This window comes from Phyllobates terribilis, unplaced genomic scaffold (genome assembly GCF_046119375.1).
Source record: "Phyllobates terribilis strain yellow unplaced genomic scaffold, ASM4611937v1 Scaffold_1__5_contigs__length_1240528914, whole genome shotgun sequence".
Taxonomy (NCBI): domain Eukaryota; kingdom Metazoa; phylum Chordata; class Amphibia; order Anura; family Dendrobatidae; genus Phyllobates; species Phyllobates terribilis.
The window spans coordinates 578,356,438-578,373,687 of record NW_027362761.1 but is presented as its reverse complement, the minus strand read 5'-3'; the positions used below and the strand labels follow the sequence as shown (position 1 = coordinate 578,373,687).

Below are 17,250 nucleotides of genomic sequence, written 5' to 3'. Positions count from 1 at the left end.
TGGCTTAGCTCCATCTTTATTCAGATCTCCAGACTTTTAGAGGAAGTTCCACAAAATTCTCATTGCGAGGTGTCCTTTCTTCCACCAGAGAAGTCTCCAACCAGACTTAAAGGGTATTCCAATCTCCAAGATGCTACCCCAATATGTAGTAAGGTGTAATAATAATTAGCAAATACCTACAATTAGAAATGTAGTATAGTTCTTCTGATTCTCTATGTCTCTTTCCTCATGTGCAGGCACTGCACAGTCTTAGGTATCCATGGTTATGACCACTTCTAGTTAGCTAGTTGCTAGTGGTTGTAACCATGGATACCTAAGGTCCTGCAATGCCTGCACATGAAGAAAGAGACATAGAGAATCAGAAGAACTATACTACATTTCTAATTGATGGTATTTGTTAATATTATTATTATTACACCTACTACATATTGGGATAGGATCTTGGGGAATACCCCTTCAATTCATCTATTTCAGTCCTAGGGGGTCATCATGGCGTTGGGTTTGCTAATATCCACCATAACCTCAGACAGGTGGCCCATTTATGATCTCTTCCATCCTTCCTACTCTTTTCTTGGGACAAAACATAGTCTTCAATGAAGGAGTGAAGGAGCTTCAGAGAATGAGATTCCCTTAGGCTTGAGATGCACTGTGGCCATTGTTACGCGATGCTCCCTGTATACAGCAATGCTGAAGTATCATAGTATATAGTACAAGCGATGAAATGATTACAGGGTCAAACAATGAAAGTGTAATGTAAAAAAAAAAGTTTTTTTAAAAATATATATATATAAAAAAACAAAAGTTAAAATCCCTCTATTTTATTTAGGTTAAATATCAAGGAAAAAAAATAAGAATACTTGTTATCACCATAGCCGTAAAAGTCCGGTATAACGGAATATAGAATAATTTAGCCCATACAGTGAAAACATTTTTTACAGCTCAGCACACGAGAAATAAGCCCTCACACGGTTCTGCTGATGGAAAAATTGCAAAAAAAAAATGGCAACACGAACCCAAAGGATTTTTTTTTTTTTACAAATGTGATTTTTTTTTTTTACCACTAAAATAAAATAATTAAAAAAAAAACTTTACATGCAGGGAGAATGCTGAAGTGTTACAGTGTATGGTACCAGCGATCGCAGGGTCAAAAATTAAAGTACAATGTAAAAAAAAAAAATTTTTTTTTCAAATATTAATAAATATCCGTAAAAATCGATCAAAATCTAGAATTATTTCGCCCATGGGGTAAACATTTTTTTTTTTTTGAGAGTTTTATGGATCAATAAAACCATCAGCTGAACGTGCAAAAAACGAGCCCTCGCCCGGCTCCGTCCATAGAAAAAAAGAGAAAAATACAAGTCTCAGAAAAAAGGACACAAAAAACCCCAATTTTACAAAATTATCACTAAAATAATAAAATAGAAAAAAAAACTTTATGAGCACATAAGTGTTGTCAGCCGACATTTCTGCCCCAAAGACGCGGCTCTTAGCAGGAAAAACGCTGCGTAAAATCTGAACGTTTTGCCGCAGTCTATGATGCGATTTTTTTTTTTTTTGCAGAAAAAACGTGGCTGTGATGCAACGTGTGAACAAGCCCCAAGTTTGGTATCGCCGTCCTCCTCTGAAAGCCAGAAACAGAAAATATGATACAAGAAGTGGCCGCATTGCTTCTTTTTCACCTTCTCACATTATTTGGAATTCTTTTCTCCCAATTTTTCAGTAAATTAAATTGGTCAAATGAATTAATAACTACAAATCGTCTTCGCATCCGGCGATGGGGACGGCAAAATAAGAAGGCTGTGGGAGAAAAGGAGGAAAAAGTGAAATCTGGGGGTAAAGAATGAGGAAAAATAAAACAGTTGCTCTTGGCAACCAAGCTTGGGGGCGTTATTGGTTGCTGGGGGAGAATCCGCCTCCTTTCCCCCCATTTTCTTCCTGACCAGCAGAGGGCGTTCGTCCTGCTCTCCTCATTCCCGTGACGTCACTTCCGCTGTCAGTCCCAGTCTCCTCCCCCATATGAAGAGTTCGTGCCACATCCTCTGGTGACGTCAGCAGGGGCCGCCATCTTGGCCGAATACCGAGGAGAAGCAGCTTCCTCCTTCCTGCAGCAGCACCGGAGACGGCAGCACCGGGGGAGGAGAGTGCGTGGCCTGATGAGCGCAGCCTGGGCCTCCAGATAGCCCTCCCCCGCCTCCCCCCAGTGCAGCACGTGACCTCACACTACATCCCCTCCCCCTCCCCACACACCTCAGACATGACGTCCGTCACCCAGCGCAACTCCGGCCTAGTGCAGCGCCGCACCGAGGCCTCCCGCAGCGACCGGGAGAAGGCGGCCGAGGGCCAGACCGAGGAGCGGGAGCGAGAGGAGCAGGAGGACGAGGAGCGGGCCGGGGACAAGGAGGCCAGGCTCACCCTGATGGAGGAGGTGCTGCTGCTGGGGCTGAAGGACCGGGAGGTGAGTGAGGCTGCTGGCCGGGAGGGGGCGCACACAGCTGCTGCCACATATGCTGACGTCATATCGTGACAGCTCATCTCCATAGCTGACCTCAGTTTTATATGGGGGGGTTTCTATTATTTCTACTTAAAAAAAAAAAAATGTCTTTCGCGAGTCCGTATAGATCACGTGACCCCCTACGCTGTGCTGTTTACATGGGACTGCACGATGAAGGGTCTTTAAAAAAATAACGTATTGCCAGGAGGAGGTAATGAGGATGCCCATTCTGGCTCTGCCTGTAGCCAATGCTGGTGCTGAGGGTAATGATTGGCTGCAGCGTTCACGTGTTGTAGATGTGATGTCAATGTCAGAGGCTTTATCCAGTAACGACTATTTTGGTGTTCGGCCTCTGTGGACTATTGCTCTGTAGGGGTCTTCTCGTATCGGTGGGACACGGAGCTGCTGTACTATCAGAGGTAATGTCTCACCCCAATTATAGGGCTTGTGTGACCCCCTGGACGCTGGGTCTGCTGCTCACACAGGGGTCGGGGACGGGGCGCCTATAGAATCACAACTGTAGCTCAGTCGCCGGAATAAAATGTTTTGTCTTTTATGCATGAAAATGAGGGGGCTTCAGCGGAGCATTACCCCCCGAATCTGCAGACTGAGCCCTGTCCTGATTGTCAGCCGTTCAGTGTCACCGTAGACAGGAGTCGGTAAATTAAAGGGATCTATCTGTGCACTGAGCGTTCGGCCACGCCAAGGGGCACCGAAGACCCCTCATTTTTATACCAATTTTTTTTTTTTTATTTCTCTGGCAACTAAACCAGTAAAATGTATTTTACCGTTACTATTATAGCGACTAATTCCCCTACATACCTGTTTAGTGTTTTGGCAGTGACATGCCATTTAAATTTTCCAAAGAAATCTGCTGCCAGTCAGTGACCGCTGCCGGGGAGATGGCGGCTGTTCTCCGTCGTACAAGGACACTTCGGGTCTACCAGAACTATACAGAACACGGGATCTCACCCAGTTCTGCTGCCATGTTAGTGGACCAGGGGAGGTGCGGCGGTCCCTATATCACGTATGTGCACACTGTATCAGATTGTAACTGGTGATGCACATTATTAATGTGGAGGGGAAGGTGTGCTGTGCTCCTGGGAGATGAGCGGTGCCCGATTCACCTGCTTATCTCTGTAGAAATAATTATGAACACTGGTCCGGTCCATTTGATTAAGGGAGACACTATCCAGACAGGAAGGACGTTGTGCCGCCATCTGTCTAATGTAACCTTATGGACTTGTTTAGTGCAGGTCTCCGAGCACATACGCTGCACGTACAAGTGTTATGTGAGTCCACCATGGTGAGCGCCGGGAGACTGGTTCAGCTCTGCTACATGCGTCTCTTGTGTGCGCCGTGTGGCTGTATTGTCTTATGCTCCTCTGTTACCAGGGACTGCAGGACTGAATATGAATATTTATAGCTTTGTCATTTCTGTGGCTTCGGGGTGCGGAGATGGCGGATCCTAATGGTAAAATGTGGCAGCTTTATTACAGCTATAAATATAATTTCTCAGCTCTCCCGGACGGACGCTGAGGCTTCTGCTGGTTATTACAGGGTCGGGGCGAGTGGTTCTGTGCCAGTGGGGGATCATTCTTTTGTTTTGGGACTGTTTGTATGTGAATCGGGTGTCGTAAGGAAGCGTCTCCCCCAGACTTAGAGGTGTGCTGGTCTCTATATATCGGGGAGGCGCGTGCGGGGCCGTGTGTATATCGGGGAGGTGGTTGTACTTGAAGCAGTTGCCCGCTTATAATAATCTATATAATAGTATAAAAGCTGTAATTTGGGATCCTGCTGTTTATGAAAATCACAGTAGATTTTCCAGCAGGGGGTAGAAACCACAGCAAAAATATGAAACAAGAATGTTCTCCCTAGTGAGTGGGCTGGAGACTCCTCGGGTGGGAAATCCACAACATGTTACAGTACAAGGAAACTGATGAGATTTTTACACTGTAAAACGACCAACAGCGCAGAGTCTCAACCAGCAGCATGGCAGTGTGTGATTCGGTTTGTCTCTGTGGATTTTACCTTTTGCAGTGCAAATAATCAGCATAAAGAAACCCCCCCCCCCCCCCGAAAAACATGCACATTTTACCACTGGCGATATCCTGCAGTGTATCGGCCCTGTGAGGACTAATGGAAGGTTAGTAAGCGGCTACAAGCACTGGGGAACTGGGAGAGGCAGCGGAAAGAGCCGTCACATAGTCAAGAAACAACACAATACCTAAGCTGCTAAATAGTGGTCAACGTACAAGATACAAGCGTGTGTCCCAAGTGCATTCACACTGCGCCTTCATCGCGAATGAGGATCTTTGGTTTCCCCAGGATCGCGCTGTCTAATCAAGCTGCCGATAAATGAGCAAAACACTTGTTCGTCGGGTGAAATAATCTTTTGGTCTGCACAAAAGATTATCCTTCTCAGCAGGATAGCAGCCCGTCATCCTGTGTAAACAGGACCTGAGTTGCCGAGACCAATCGTAGCCTTCGCTGTGCGATCTGTTATGGTTTTTGCTTAAACTGTTAAACTCAGCAATTTTTTTCAAAAAGAAAAGGCAGGGAAAAAAAGTGTTTACTCTGAATGGGAACGCGGCCGCAGGGTACGTCATCACCCTGCATCTCAACTGTAAATATCGTTGTGTAATCTTCCCACATGACCGCCTCGGTGGCATTAATAGGAACAAAATCCACATCACCAGTTAGTTTCCACCTCCGATATTCTTTGCAGCATGTTAAAGTCTCACACCGGATTGACACTGTAGGCAACGGTCGTTCCTTTCTGTTCTAACCCTTCATTCTTAAAGGCGTGGTCTCGTGTTTGTTCAGGTTCTTCCTGATTGCGGCGCACTCCTCGAGATGATCAGTTCTGGTCTGATCTGTCTTCTCTCCAATGCTGCTATATGAGGCAGTTTTGCCTTTGCAGCCTTGGAGGAGCACGGAGACTGGCTGGATCCAGCAATCTGTCTATCTGTACAGCAAGCATGCACTACTTGTTTGGGGAAACCATCGACTGCAGTGGTGGCCGGTAACCTAGGCAACTAGCTAAAACTACAGAATTAAAAATCCCTCTATTCTTAAGAACAGAGAGGATTTTTGGTAAGAGGTAAATTGAAATTTTACCTATATATGAACTTGAGACAACCCCTCTAACCACTTTGACATTTGACATCAAATTGTTATGGAATTGCAGTTTAAGTGTTGTTTTTGGGTGTTTTTGCAATTTCCTTCACTTGGGATATTTTTTCCCGTTTTTCAGTGCATTAAATGGTAAAATGAATGTTGAACCATTCACCGGACAATAGATGCTTTTCAGTACGTACATTTTTGAAAAACTCACTCTCTAATATACTAATAAAATCTAACTTTTAATAAATACTCTTAAAAAAAAAAATTGAATTTATAAACATCTAACAATGTGGAAAAAAAAAGGCGACCGTCTTAATAGGTTCCCAAATGTCGGATCATGAAACAACCGTTTTGAAAACCGAACACGCAATATCCGATTGAACGACTTGTATCCAAATAGGTTGTTCAGCTTGATATTGTCGGATCTCCTTAGATTACTATGTTAAAGTGTTGGCTATAATGTCCGCAGGGTGTTATAGGGTGCAATAGGGCCAGCCTTCGTTGAGCGGAGGGCACCATTTGCACATCTAGGGTGCCAACCGAAAACTTAATGGAGCGTCCTTTTTTTTTAAACTGGTATTTTTGGTTTTTCAAAATGGTCACATCAAGATCCAACTTTTGGGAACCTATTAATTGTTAGTTTTTTTTCATGTTATTGTTTTGTTTAAAATGAATGGTGGCGTTCAACAACTTGTCCTGCAATAAATATGTGGACAGGAAAATGAAAAGTTGTGGTTCTTAGAAGAAAGAGGGGGGAAAAAATACACAGCATAAAAATGGAAAAAACGCACTGATGAGATGAAATGTGAAGTGAGCCCAACTAAAAGAACATCAGACATGTAGACGATGTCCCTCCACTTTGCTGGGGTTAATCTTTACTTTTGGTGACGACAACAAACTAAAATTCCAACGATTTCTGAGCATCTGACTGAATCGCCAATTATCAATCTGCTTTTTGGGGCTGATGCAGGACCCATGGCAGCCCAACACCCTCTGATCACAAAACGTAGTTTATTCTTCTGATCTTTAATGAAGGGCGATAATGCTGATTAAACTGTTCTATATATTTCCAAAACTTGTCAGGATCAGTGATAAAATGAGCCATTTCTTAATGATTTTCACCTCCTGAATTGAAATCTGACAATGAAAATTTTTAGTTGTTTCTATGATATCAGTTTTCCTTTTACTGCTGCATATAATTAATGCATCGAAGTTTCAGTACTTTGAAACATTATTTTTGCAAATATAAATTTTCTGATATTTATTTAAAGGACACTTGGCAACAATTCCAATAACTAAAAACCTGTCTAAACACTATTGTGAATTATAAAGTTACAGAAATTGCTCTACAACATTTTCTCCTCATTCAGTGACAACTTTTTTGCTTGTTTCTTGTACTCCTGCATCGGATCATCTCTTACAATTGTCCAGCATTGATGGATTGCATTTTCCCTGATATCTTTTCTCCATAGCCCTAATATTTTGGTGAAATCTCTCACCGTGCTCGTCGCTCACTGCTCCACAGTTTGGTGGAGAAAAGTCTAGATGCGAATGTAAGAAATGAATCTTTAAGGACATGTTGCAGCCGAGATCCTTATGTTTTGAGGAGATTTTACACCAACTCTTCATAGTTATCTGCTCTTGAGTTAAAAAAAAAAGTTCCCACTAATGTGAATGCCACCATTGCAGCCTTTTCCTTGCCCTGCAATAAATGGGAAAACTCATCTTGAAGAAGCTGATGAATCTGAGGTCCAATAAAGACTCCTTCCTTTATCTTTCCTTCGCTCAGCCTAGGAAATTTATCAGTGAGATGCTTGAATGCTTTTGCGTTTTTAGCCATTGCTTTTTCAAAGTTCTTCGTTAGGCCCAACTTGATAAGATTTTGTTACCACCTGTGCTGGATGTCGGACATTTTTGTCCCTGGCTGAAGTGAATGTCGGAGAGACCAGTCTCTTTTCTTGTAATGATGTTCTCTTGCACGACTATCCCACTCACATAGAAAGCAGCAGTACTTTATGTATCCACCCTTGAGACCAAACAAGAGGGGACCCACCTATAAGTCACCACAGAGGGGCCACAAATGTTGGCCATAGTTCAGGCCCCTCAGCAGCTGTTTCATGTTGTCATAGGTTTTTCATGTGGAAGCATATCCAGCTGGAATTGAAGGCAGGACGACTTTTAGGCTTGTTTTGAATGAAGAGCCTCTGTTCCTCTGGATTATGATTTATCTTCAGACCTTCCATTAAACTGTTGATGTTGTTGCCACAAGATCGCCCTCCATGAAGAAACCTCTTTTTCACAGTTGTGGAACACAGAAATCCGCACGTCGCCTGCTAGGCGATCCCACTGCTGAAGCCGGGAACCCAAGAGCTCAGCCGTAATCTTGGGCAGATCCGAATCTCTTAACAAGATGGTTCAGTTCACCTTGTATTGTAAGGTGCGGTTTAGTTGAGGTTGCCGTCAGAGTCTGGGTCGTGAGAGGAAGATAATTGATGACACCAAGCGCCCTCTTCTTACTTGAAAATGTTTCTGGTGCTTTTGGACCCAGCAGTTCTTCTGTATGTGGTACTGGGTTTATTGCAGATGGAAGGTTTTGATTCTGTGAAGTCCACTACTTCATCCTTGAAACTTCTTTCCTAATGGGGGGACACCATGCAGAAAGAACAATTGGTAGTGTGATCGGTTCTCTCTCCTGATCATTGGGACTGCAAAAGGCATAGATTGCCGCTTCCCACCCAACCACTGGGTAAGATGTGCTGCACATCTATTGCAGCATATGGGTGAAGCCCAACTGTTGTTCTGATCTTATTCTGCAGCCAGAATACAGGTTGTAGGCTTTCCTTATCATGGTAGTCAAGTGAGTTCTCCGCATATGTAGCAAAAACTATCCACGTTGTTAATGCAAGAACGAGGCATATCTGAGAAAACATATAGAAACATATCAATATACTAAGAAATCCTAACTGTATACCTTACATAAAGAGCCTTTATAAAAGTAGGTGATGTAACTATAATTAGGATTACGTCATCAGAGCTAAATTGGTGTTTTTTTTGATTGGTCGCCCTAAGACGATAGACTGAAGGCTCAATAGACGTAATAGATGAACAATGAAAAAAGGAGGATGAAATAGATGCATTTTTTTTCTATAAGCAGCATGAATAGTGTCATAAGTAATTACAACCTCCTCTGGATCTTGAAAATTAGAGCCATTCAGTAAATGTAAGCATCGGATTTGTGTTCAGCACCACAAAATTAGTTAAGTTCAACTGTTTTGATCTCTGAACCAGTTTGGCTGTAGAACAGAGTTATCGCTCATTACAGGTAACTTACCTGGGAGCTCGGATTTCGTCATTCATCACCGGGCCCCATACTTGATGTCTGGTCCTCATCACTGCTACTTGTCTGCAGACCTCTCGTTCTCCCGCTGGGCCGTCGGCGCTCGGTTTTACGTTTGCGCTGTCCGGGTCACGTTACGCTTTTGGAGCCACTTGTGCTGCCGTTGTACGCTACAAATCAGATTGCAGCTCTTTCTACAAGAAGAGATGCGGCTGACACGCCGATCAGCCTTGCAGGCCGCCAGGAAGAAGTTTTGCATCCAGAGTTTAATAAAATCTGTTGGGCTGGGTGGTCTTTCAAAGGATGCTACCCCCTTAAAAGATAAGGCAAGGTAAATGGGAGCCATGATGGTAATGGGTGCAGTAGGGAGGGAGTTGATCCTGCATAGCGGCCATCTGCTGTGGCCCCTGCTATAAAGCCCATATAGTAAACCATCCCCAGCTTCGCAATAATGTTTTATTCGCTCTCTCGGTTTCAGCTTTGCAGCCTTGAATTTTTTACTCAGGAAGTAAAGACTAGACAACACGGCCAGATAAGGGAAATGGCAGCTGTGGGAAGAATCCAGCTATTATACAGCGATCTGACGGTCGCCTAGCAACCTGTGAAGGTGACCATGCTGCGTGCCTGTTACACCGCTGTACACACTACTGTGGGCACTGTGTATCACGCCACGGGCACTGCTGCGTCTGTATAACGCTTAGAAGACTGATGCGTTGCTGATGGTTTCCGCATTTATAACTACAGGTTTTGCTGGAAACAGTCAGCAAGCATGTTAGCAGACCTTCTCCTAGCAACTCAGCTGAGCTCCTGTAATGTATTAATGCGTCAGATTACAGAACAAGACCCGATGTATAAGGGGCCTCCTGGCTAAACCTGCTGATTGTATGGGGGGTGTCCTGATGAGAAAGGAGGATGGGGACTGTGGATATTAAACATGGCCAAAGTGTTGTTCCCACAAGAGAGAAGCTGCCTCCAGAGTCCGTGGCTGATTTACCCCTCCTCTCTTCCATTGACCACACATGTACGCTCCAGCGCACTTCTGAGCGTGCAGCAGTTCAGGTGTGCGCCAAATGCTTCACCAGCAACTGCGGGAGTATGGCTTCATCTTGTCATCACCCTGAACCAAACTACAGATAAACAGATCACACGGTGTAGATATTGAGTTAGCAAGAGATGCTTTAAGGCTGTGTTCACACGATGCGTATTTCATGCGTTTCCGCGGCGTTTTTGCAGTTGCGTAAACGCCGCGGAAACGCATGAAAAATGCATGGTAGAAGGGAAGCAATGTTCCCCAATGGAAATCCGCATGTGCTGTGCCCATGATGCGGATTTTTCCGCAGCGTTAACGCTGCGGTCAAAAATCCGCAGCATGTCAATTAATTTTGCGGAAACGCGGCGATTTCGCCGCCATTGACTTGCATTAGAACGCGCCAATTCCGCAAGACAGCATCTGTACTTGCGTAATTGGTGCGTTCTAATGTGCGGATGGTACCCGGGTGTGGAGGAGAGGAGAGTCTCATCCACACCCAGGTACCATTAAAAAAGCTGTAAAAAGAAGAATAAAATAAAAAATAATGTATTCTTACCTTCTGTCGGCCCGCACAGCGCTCCCGCTTGGTTCCCGGCACTTTGCAGTGAGTTGTAGGACCTGCGGTGACGTCAGAGTCATGTGACGGGTCACGTGACGCTGACGTCGGCAGGTCTTTCAATTCAAAGTTGCCGGCAGCCGGGAGAACAGATTGAGCAGGACAGCGCGGGCCATCGGAGGTAAGTATATACACGCTCTCGGTTCACACTGTATAAATCCATGCTGTTTGCATGGATTTATATAGTGTGACCTAGTTATCAAGCACTTTCCAGGTGATGCTAACATCGCCTGGAAAGCGCTTGTCAATCTGCATGCGGAAACGCATGTGAATCTGCATGTGGATCCGCATGTATTCTGCAGGAAAAACGCATGCACAATCTGCATGCGTTTTTTCTGCCAGGGAGATGCAGAAATGATGCAGAAATTTTCTGCTTCATTTCTGCATCGTGTGCACATACCCTAAGACTTCAGCTCTGAAGCCTGCAGAATTGTGGTGTGCTAGGCTCTCTGGGTGGTCTTTATCCATCAGCGGTGCCCCCAGGTCTGCAGACATTTAAGTCCCTTCAGGAGGTTTTATTACCAGCAGACAAAAGTAGAATGATGGATCCTGAGACGCTGCGCTCGGCTGTCAGTGATCCTTTCTCGCACAGGGCTGCCAGGGACTGAACACCACGTATTTGTGGGTGGATGTGTGAGTTCAGCTCCGGCCCTAAACCGATGGCTGCACCTCTGTGAGCAGTTTGTAAAGTGCGGGTCACAGATGTGCCACATTGTACAATACCTTATGCCCAGAAAGGCATCTAATAGTAACTGGTGTATTGATATACGCGACCTGTACCTGGTATAGAGCTGTCGTTAGGATCCGTCACCTGACGTGTCGTCTTTTAGTAAATAATTATATTTCCCAAAAAATAACAGATCTGGATGGTCTTGGGTCTCTACCTTGTGCACAGGGCTGTGGAGTCGGTGTCCATTTTGGTGGACTTGGGGTTAGTATAAAATGGACCAACTCCTAAAATATATAATAATTTGGGTACAGTAGTACAATGCAGGATGTGCTGTAAATTTTTTATAAGAATTTGGGAAAGTTATGAAATGACCTATAAATGTCTGCTCTGTTCCTGATCTAAGGATCTCTGCTTTTAGTTGAGATGAATCTGTGCTGCACTTTATGTACACGCTCAGTCGGGAGGCCGTGCTGTGGTGTCAGAGGTTTGGCCAGCGCTGTGGAGTCAGTCTGTGTCCATTTTGGTGGAATCTGTATAAAATGACTCCTAAAATATGTAATAAATTGGGTACAGTAGCTCAATGCAGTTTGTGGGGAATTGCTTTGATCCTGAGAATGGACCTCTGGAAGGAGCGGCGGTGAGCGTACTCAACCTCTCATGGTCTCGGGGACTGAGATATTCTGCTCGTTGATTTTTCCTCCTGTCCTGAGTAACTGGGCGTGCGTCATACGCCGGGCCCGCCTGAGCGTGCGTCATACGCCGGGCCGCCGGCAATACACTGATCGCTGACATTACCTCTATCTCTAGTCCCCACAGAGCAACAATTGAGTCTTTTGTGCTTTCTCTCGCAGGGCTACACATCCTTCTGGAACGACTGCATATCGGCGGGTCTACGAGGGTGCATGCTGATCGAGCTGGCGTTCAGAGGCCGCATCACCCTGGAAGTTGGTGGAATGAGGCGTAAAAGTCTCCTAGCAAGAAAGGTACGAATAACAGAGTTAGAGTTGATGGGAATTGTCAGCCTGTGTCTTCTAGCTCGTGAACCGGATACTTACCACCACACCCATCATTGTTTGTGATAGCAGAGTACACATAGTAGGATTATCCGGGGCTACATAAACACGCGCACTTTATTCACCATTGCTGGGTCCAGCGCTGAGTCCCGACCGCTGCTTAGTTTCCAGGGGTGGCTTCAGTGCTGGCGGTATCTCGACACTGCGACAGCCAATCAGCTGCTATGAGTGGTTCAATCTTTATGGGCTGAGCTCACTGATTATCAGTGTAGCTGACGACACTGGTATTATTCATTGTTTTATACTGAATAGACGCTTCCTTTTTTATGTTTATGTTCATAAAATAAAAGTTACAAGTTTTCGAAGTCCATTCACGGAGTGCGATTATATACCTTTTATGTTCATTACCCACATTATAATATGACCGTGCACCTAGATAAGGAGTAATTGTAAGATCAGTGAGCTGGACTTCACTATATTTCTGGATATTTTAAAGAGTCTGTCAGGGTCAGCTGCCTGGGAGGGTAACATAGACCTCACCACTGCCACCAATTGTCAAGGATAATAGCCGGGGAAGTCACAACTCCGCTGCCTCCAATCGTCAGATCAATTACTCAATTTTCTGACAAGTGATGGATGAGACCGCGGCTGCTTCCACTACTAGGCCAGTTATTGGGAACTCACAGTGAGCTTATGATATATACACTTCCAATTCATGGAATATATATATATCTATATCTCCACCCCCCTGGTACGGTCACTGCCAACTCCATAATAACAAAAGAACTAGCTGCCACCACCAATCGGATTTCTTAACCCCTGGAGGTCCCAGGTGGTAGATATTGTGCTCATGTTTCTTATCACGATTTTACCCTTTTATAGATGAAGCATAGCATGGATAGCACCATACATCAATATTAAGTTGGAGGGGTTCTGCCGGCCTTACGGTGATGTGAGTGAATGTATTACGAAGCCAAAAAAGTATCTCCCACTAATATTGGCTCAATGCAAACCTTAATATTTATCACTGACCACTGGCTCCTAAAAGTCTGGGAGCCGTGCTTTGATCAGAGGAAGCTTATGACTGGGAAGTGTACTTCCCCCGCCTCTGCGTAAAACAAATCTCAGTCTTGGGGTCTATTTTTTTTTTTTCCCCATATCAAATCTCCTGCTGTCATTACCTGTTCGCTGCAGGATGCCCCTACTCCAATGGAGGCTAAAGTATTTGTTCTTTCTCACTTCTCCAGCTATAATTAATCCCATATCTTCAATGTGAGGGTTTTGTGTCCCCTTTTTGGAGATGTCTTTATGGGTTTTAATTTTTCTCTACAACAGGGTCCCATCCACACCCCTCATCCCTCCTCCTGGTCAGGTGAGAGGAGGATAGCTAATTTTATGCAAGGAAAGACATGTGCTGGACATGATTTGTAATTTGTGATATTTTTCCACTGGATCCTCCTAGTGGAGTAATAATGCTGCCATGTTTCCGAACATACATTCACCATCCTTGACAAACCAAACATGACTGATATATCCATGATTCGGGTTATTACAATTTTTGATTTCCTATTGTCCAATATCCTGGTGCATGAAACAACAGAAGCGATGGTCTCCCGAGTGATCGTCTGATAGTGTGAAGTGCTGCGGAATACGTTGGCGCTTTTTTTTTATGTTTCATTAGGTGTAAATGCACAACAATTAGCAATTCGTTGTGAATTTTTCCTGCTTATTACCCAGGAGATTTTTCTGGATTTGCTGTTGAAATGTTCGATGTAACGATCGCTATTCAACCATCCACTATGAGCCCTTGACATAATTTGCTTGTTCTGCGTTACGATCGCATCGGTCATCATGTAAACGATTACCTGCTCAAGTGAATGAACCCTTATACTCAAACACTGGAGCAACAGGACTAACGACAGGGAAAAGTTAAAACTGAGCGGGGGAGATGAATGGAGCGTACACCAGCAGAGGCTTCACTTGTAGGTTGAAGTATTGGACTTTGTTTTTCATCATTTTACCCCCTTTTGGCCCAAGCTGACAGGGGATATGTGCTCCGGCTGCTAAATGTGAGGTGCAACCCTTTTATGACTTACACAGCACAATTAATTTTTCTCCGACATGCACCAATCCGCCTGTAGCCATTTCTCATCAGACACCTTCGGCGCACTCCTCCAACTGCTCACACAGCTGTTCTGCCTAATCAGGCGGCGCGCCGCACCCCGGTTTCCGGCGCGCCGCACCCCGGCCAAAAATCTATTTTAATAAAAATGTAAATCGAGGATCTTCTTAAATCATGAATTAGTCGCCCTGCGTGATGATTATTCTGTCCACCGCTCCCCACTGGCTGGTAAAATTACTTGCGATGACTTCTGTCTCTTACCTTTCGTTATTTCTATCTTGCAGGTTATCTGTAAATCTGATGCCCCCACAGGAGATGTTATGCTCGACGAAGCCTTAAAACATATAAAGGAAACCCCGACCCCAGAGACGGTTCAGAGCTGGATTGAACTTCTTAGCGGTAAGATTCTTGTTGTGCTTCTTGGAGGCGGTATGGGCGGCTTATAAGTCCTACATTTCTATACCATGTATAATATGCTGACGTGCTTATATTTGGCCTTTTTTTGTACCTTTCAGGAGAAACCTGGAACCCCCTGAAGCTTCATTTTCAGTTGAGAAACGTCCGCGAACGTTTGGCCAAGAATCTGGTGGAGAAAGGTGTCCTGACAACGGAGAAACAAAACTTCCTGCTATTCGACATGACCACGCACCCGCTCACCAACAACAACATCAAGCAGCGTCTGATCAAGAGAGTGCAAGAAGCCGTTCTGGACAAGTGGGTAAAGGATCCTCACCGCATGGACAAGCGTTTGCTGGCCCTCATCTACCTAGCCCATTCCTCAGACGTCATCGAGAACGCCTTCGCCCCGCTCCTAGACGACCAGTATGACTTGGCCATGAAGAGAGTCAGACAGCTCCTCGATCTAGATCCGGAAGTTGAGGCCATAAAGCCCAATGCTAACGAAATCCTATGGGCCGTCGTGGCCACCTTTACAAAGTAAAAACAAAAACCAGTGGACGGGAGCGTTCATCCAGGCGTCTCTGCTTGACGTTTTCAGTCATTTTGCTTTTGACTCGCCTCAGAAGGACGTTGACGCGTTTCTGTCGAGAGAGAGAATACTTCTTATTGCCATATTGGCATTCCAGTTCTCCTTAAGTTTCTGCACCTCTCAGATGTGGTTCTGTTCTGCTCCGCTGTGATCTGGATGGAAGCACACAGGGTTTTGGGGACTTTTTTTTTTTTTTACCCCCATTATGGAGGTTTACCATCCTGTTGAAACGCGTTTCACAAAAAAGGCCTTTCAGCCCCTAAGCCTTGATCACTGTCCCATTTCTACACCAATTACTTCACAATAAAAAAAAAATTAAACTTTTTTTTTTTTTTTGTTAAATCCCTTTCTCTTTTTAAGCTGATTGAACACTTGCTCTTCGCCTCCGCCCCTCGGTGAATTTACTAGTCTCAAACTAAAGTAGATTTATTTTAATTATTTGGCGTAGAAAAGTCCCGTGGGGCGTGGTGTTTTTTTTTTTTTTTGTTTGTTTTTTTGGAAGCCATTTTTTGGGGGATGGGGGGGGGGGGACATTCCATGAAATAGTGTAAATAGTTACAGTTGTATAGTAAAATGTACAAAAAAAAAACAAACAAAGGCGTCCCTTTTAAGTATTTTGGATGTACACCCCATGTCCGGCCCGATCTCTTGCACATTTTAGGCTCCGATCTGCGGGTTTGCCATCGCAAGCATACATGGAAATGTGAACCACAGTTGCTGTGCTACATGTGTCATTATTATTCATGCTGGCATGTACCGGTGGCACCATTGTCCTGTTACATAAATATTTTCTTTTTTTTTTTGTATTTTTTTTTTTTTCTTCTTATTTTGTGACCTTTTTTTTTTTTTTTTTGTATTTAATGTCTTCAGTCTCACCTACACAATCGCGTCCTGTCGTTATAATGTTGCATGCCCGTGTTCACAACTACAGGAGCTTCTCACACAGAAGTGAAAACGTCTGAAAACTCTAATTCCTTTTTTATTTTTATTATATATATTTTTTTTAACTTTATTTCTATAAGTAATTGCGTGTATGTACGATTCTGCGGCTTTAGCACATTAATGTCTGAGCTCCGTGTTGCCTGTCACACTTCTTCCATAGTTTGGCTCTGTATATAGAATATGTTGATGCTCCGTCACCCCCGTCCCTCACCCGCTGCCCGTGGGATCTGTACATGTAGTCACAGGAGCAGCGACTGATGATGGCTGCCGGTATCGGATTCCCTCTGTATACTAGCTTTTTATTATACGGTAAATAAACTATGATCTTTAAAGTGCCTGAAACTGCTGATTTCTGTGTGTTTTCTTAAGACGACTGCAAAGCCCCGGCCTGCATACAACTACTTAAAGGGGTTTTCCACTTTTAAATGTTTTTTCCATTTCAACTAGAGCTCCTTGCCTGTGCCTCTACATTCTCAGGTTTGGGTTCTAGTTCTGTATCAGAAGAATGGAGACCTACTGCTCCCAATTGGATTAAGGTCTGGGCTTTTACAAGGCCACTCCAAAAACATTTACATGTTTTCCCTTAAACCACTTGAGTGTTGCTTTAGCAGTATGCTTTGGGGTCATTGTCTTGTTGGAAGGTGAACCTCCATCCCAGTCTCAAATCACTGACAGACTGAAACAGGTTTTGCTCAAGAATATCCCTGTATTTTACACCATCCATCTTCCTCGGACTATTTTCCCTGTCCCTGCTTCTGAAAAACATTCTCACAGCATGATTCTTCCCCCACCATGTTTCACTGTGTGAATGGTGTTCTTGGGGTGATGAGCTGTGTTGGTTTGACAGCAGCTCTTGGCAGGTTTGTTGTGGTACCATGTTCTTTCCATTTGATGATAATGGATTTGATGGTGCTC

At 44.3% G+C, this 17,250-nt stretch overlaps 1 protein-coding gene across 1 annotated transcript; it reads left to right on the top strand.

Annotated features, from left to right (window-relative positions):
- Nucleotides 1-2,032: 2,032 nt before the first annotated feature.
- Nucleotides 2,033-16,677, top strand: GOLPH3 (golgi phosphoprotein 3). The gene is made up of 4 exons (XM_073681391.1): nt 2,033-2,455; nt 12,122-12,253; nt 14,690-14,804; nt 14,921-16,677. Exons 1-4 carry the CDS (start codon nt 2,255-2,257, stop codon nt 15,343-15,345), a joined length of 873 nt encoding a protein of 290 aa, XP_073537492.1. The 5' UTR covers nt 2,033-2,254; the 3' UTR covers nt 15,346-16,677.
- Nucleotides 16,678-17,250: the final 573 nt, after the last annotated feature.

Excerpts from the sequence above, each read along its gene's own strand:
- GOLPH3 (XM_073681391.1), top strand. The coding sequence starts at position 2,255 with ATGACGTCCGTCACCCAGCGCAACTCCGGCCTAGTGCAGCGCCGCACC. Across the intron at positions 2,456-12,121 it reads TGGGGCTGAAGGACCGGGAG|GGCTACACATCCTTCTGGAA; the intron begins GTGAGTGAGGCT and ends TTTCTCTCGCAG. Across the intron at positions 12,254-14,689 it reads AAAGTCTCCTAGCAAGAAAG|GTTATCTGTAAATCTGATGC; the intron begins GTACGAATAACA and ends TCTATCTTGCAG.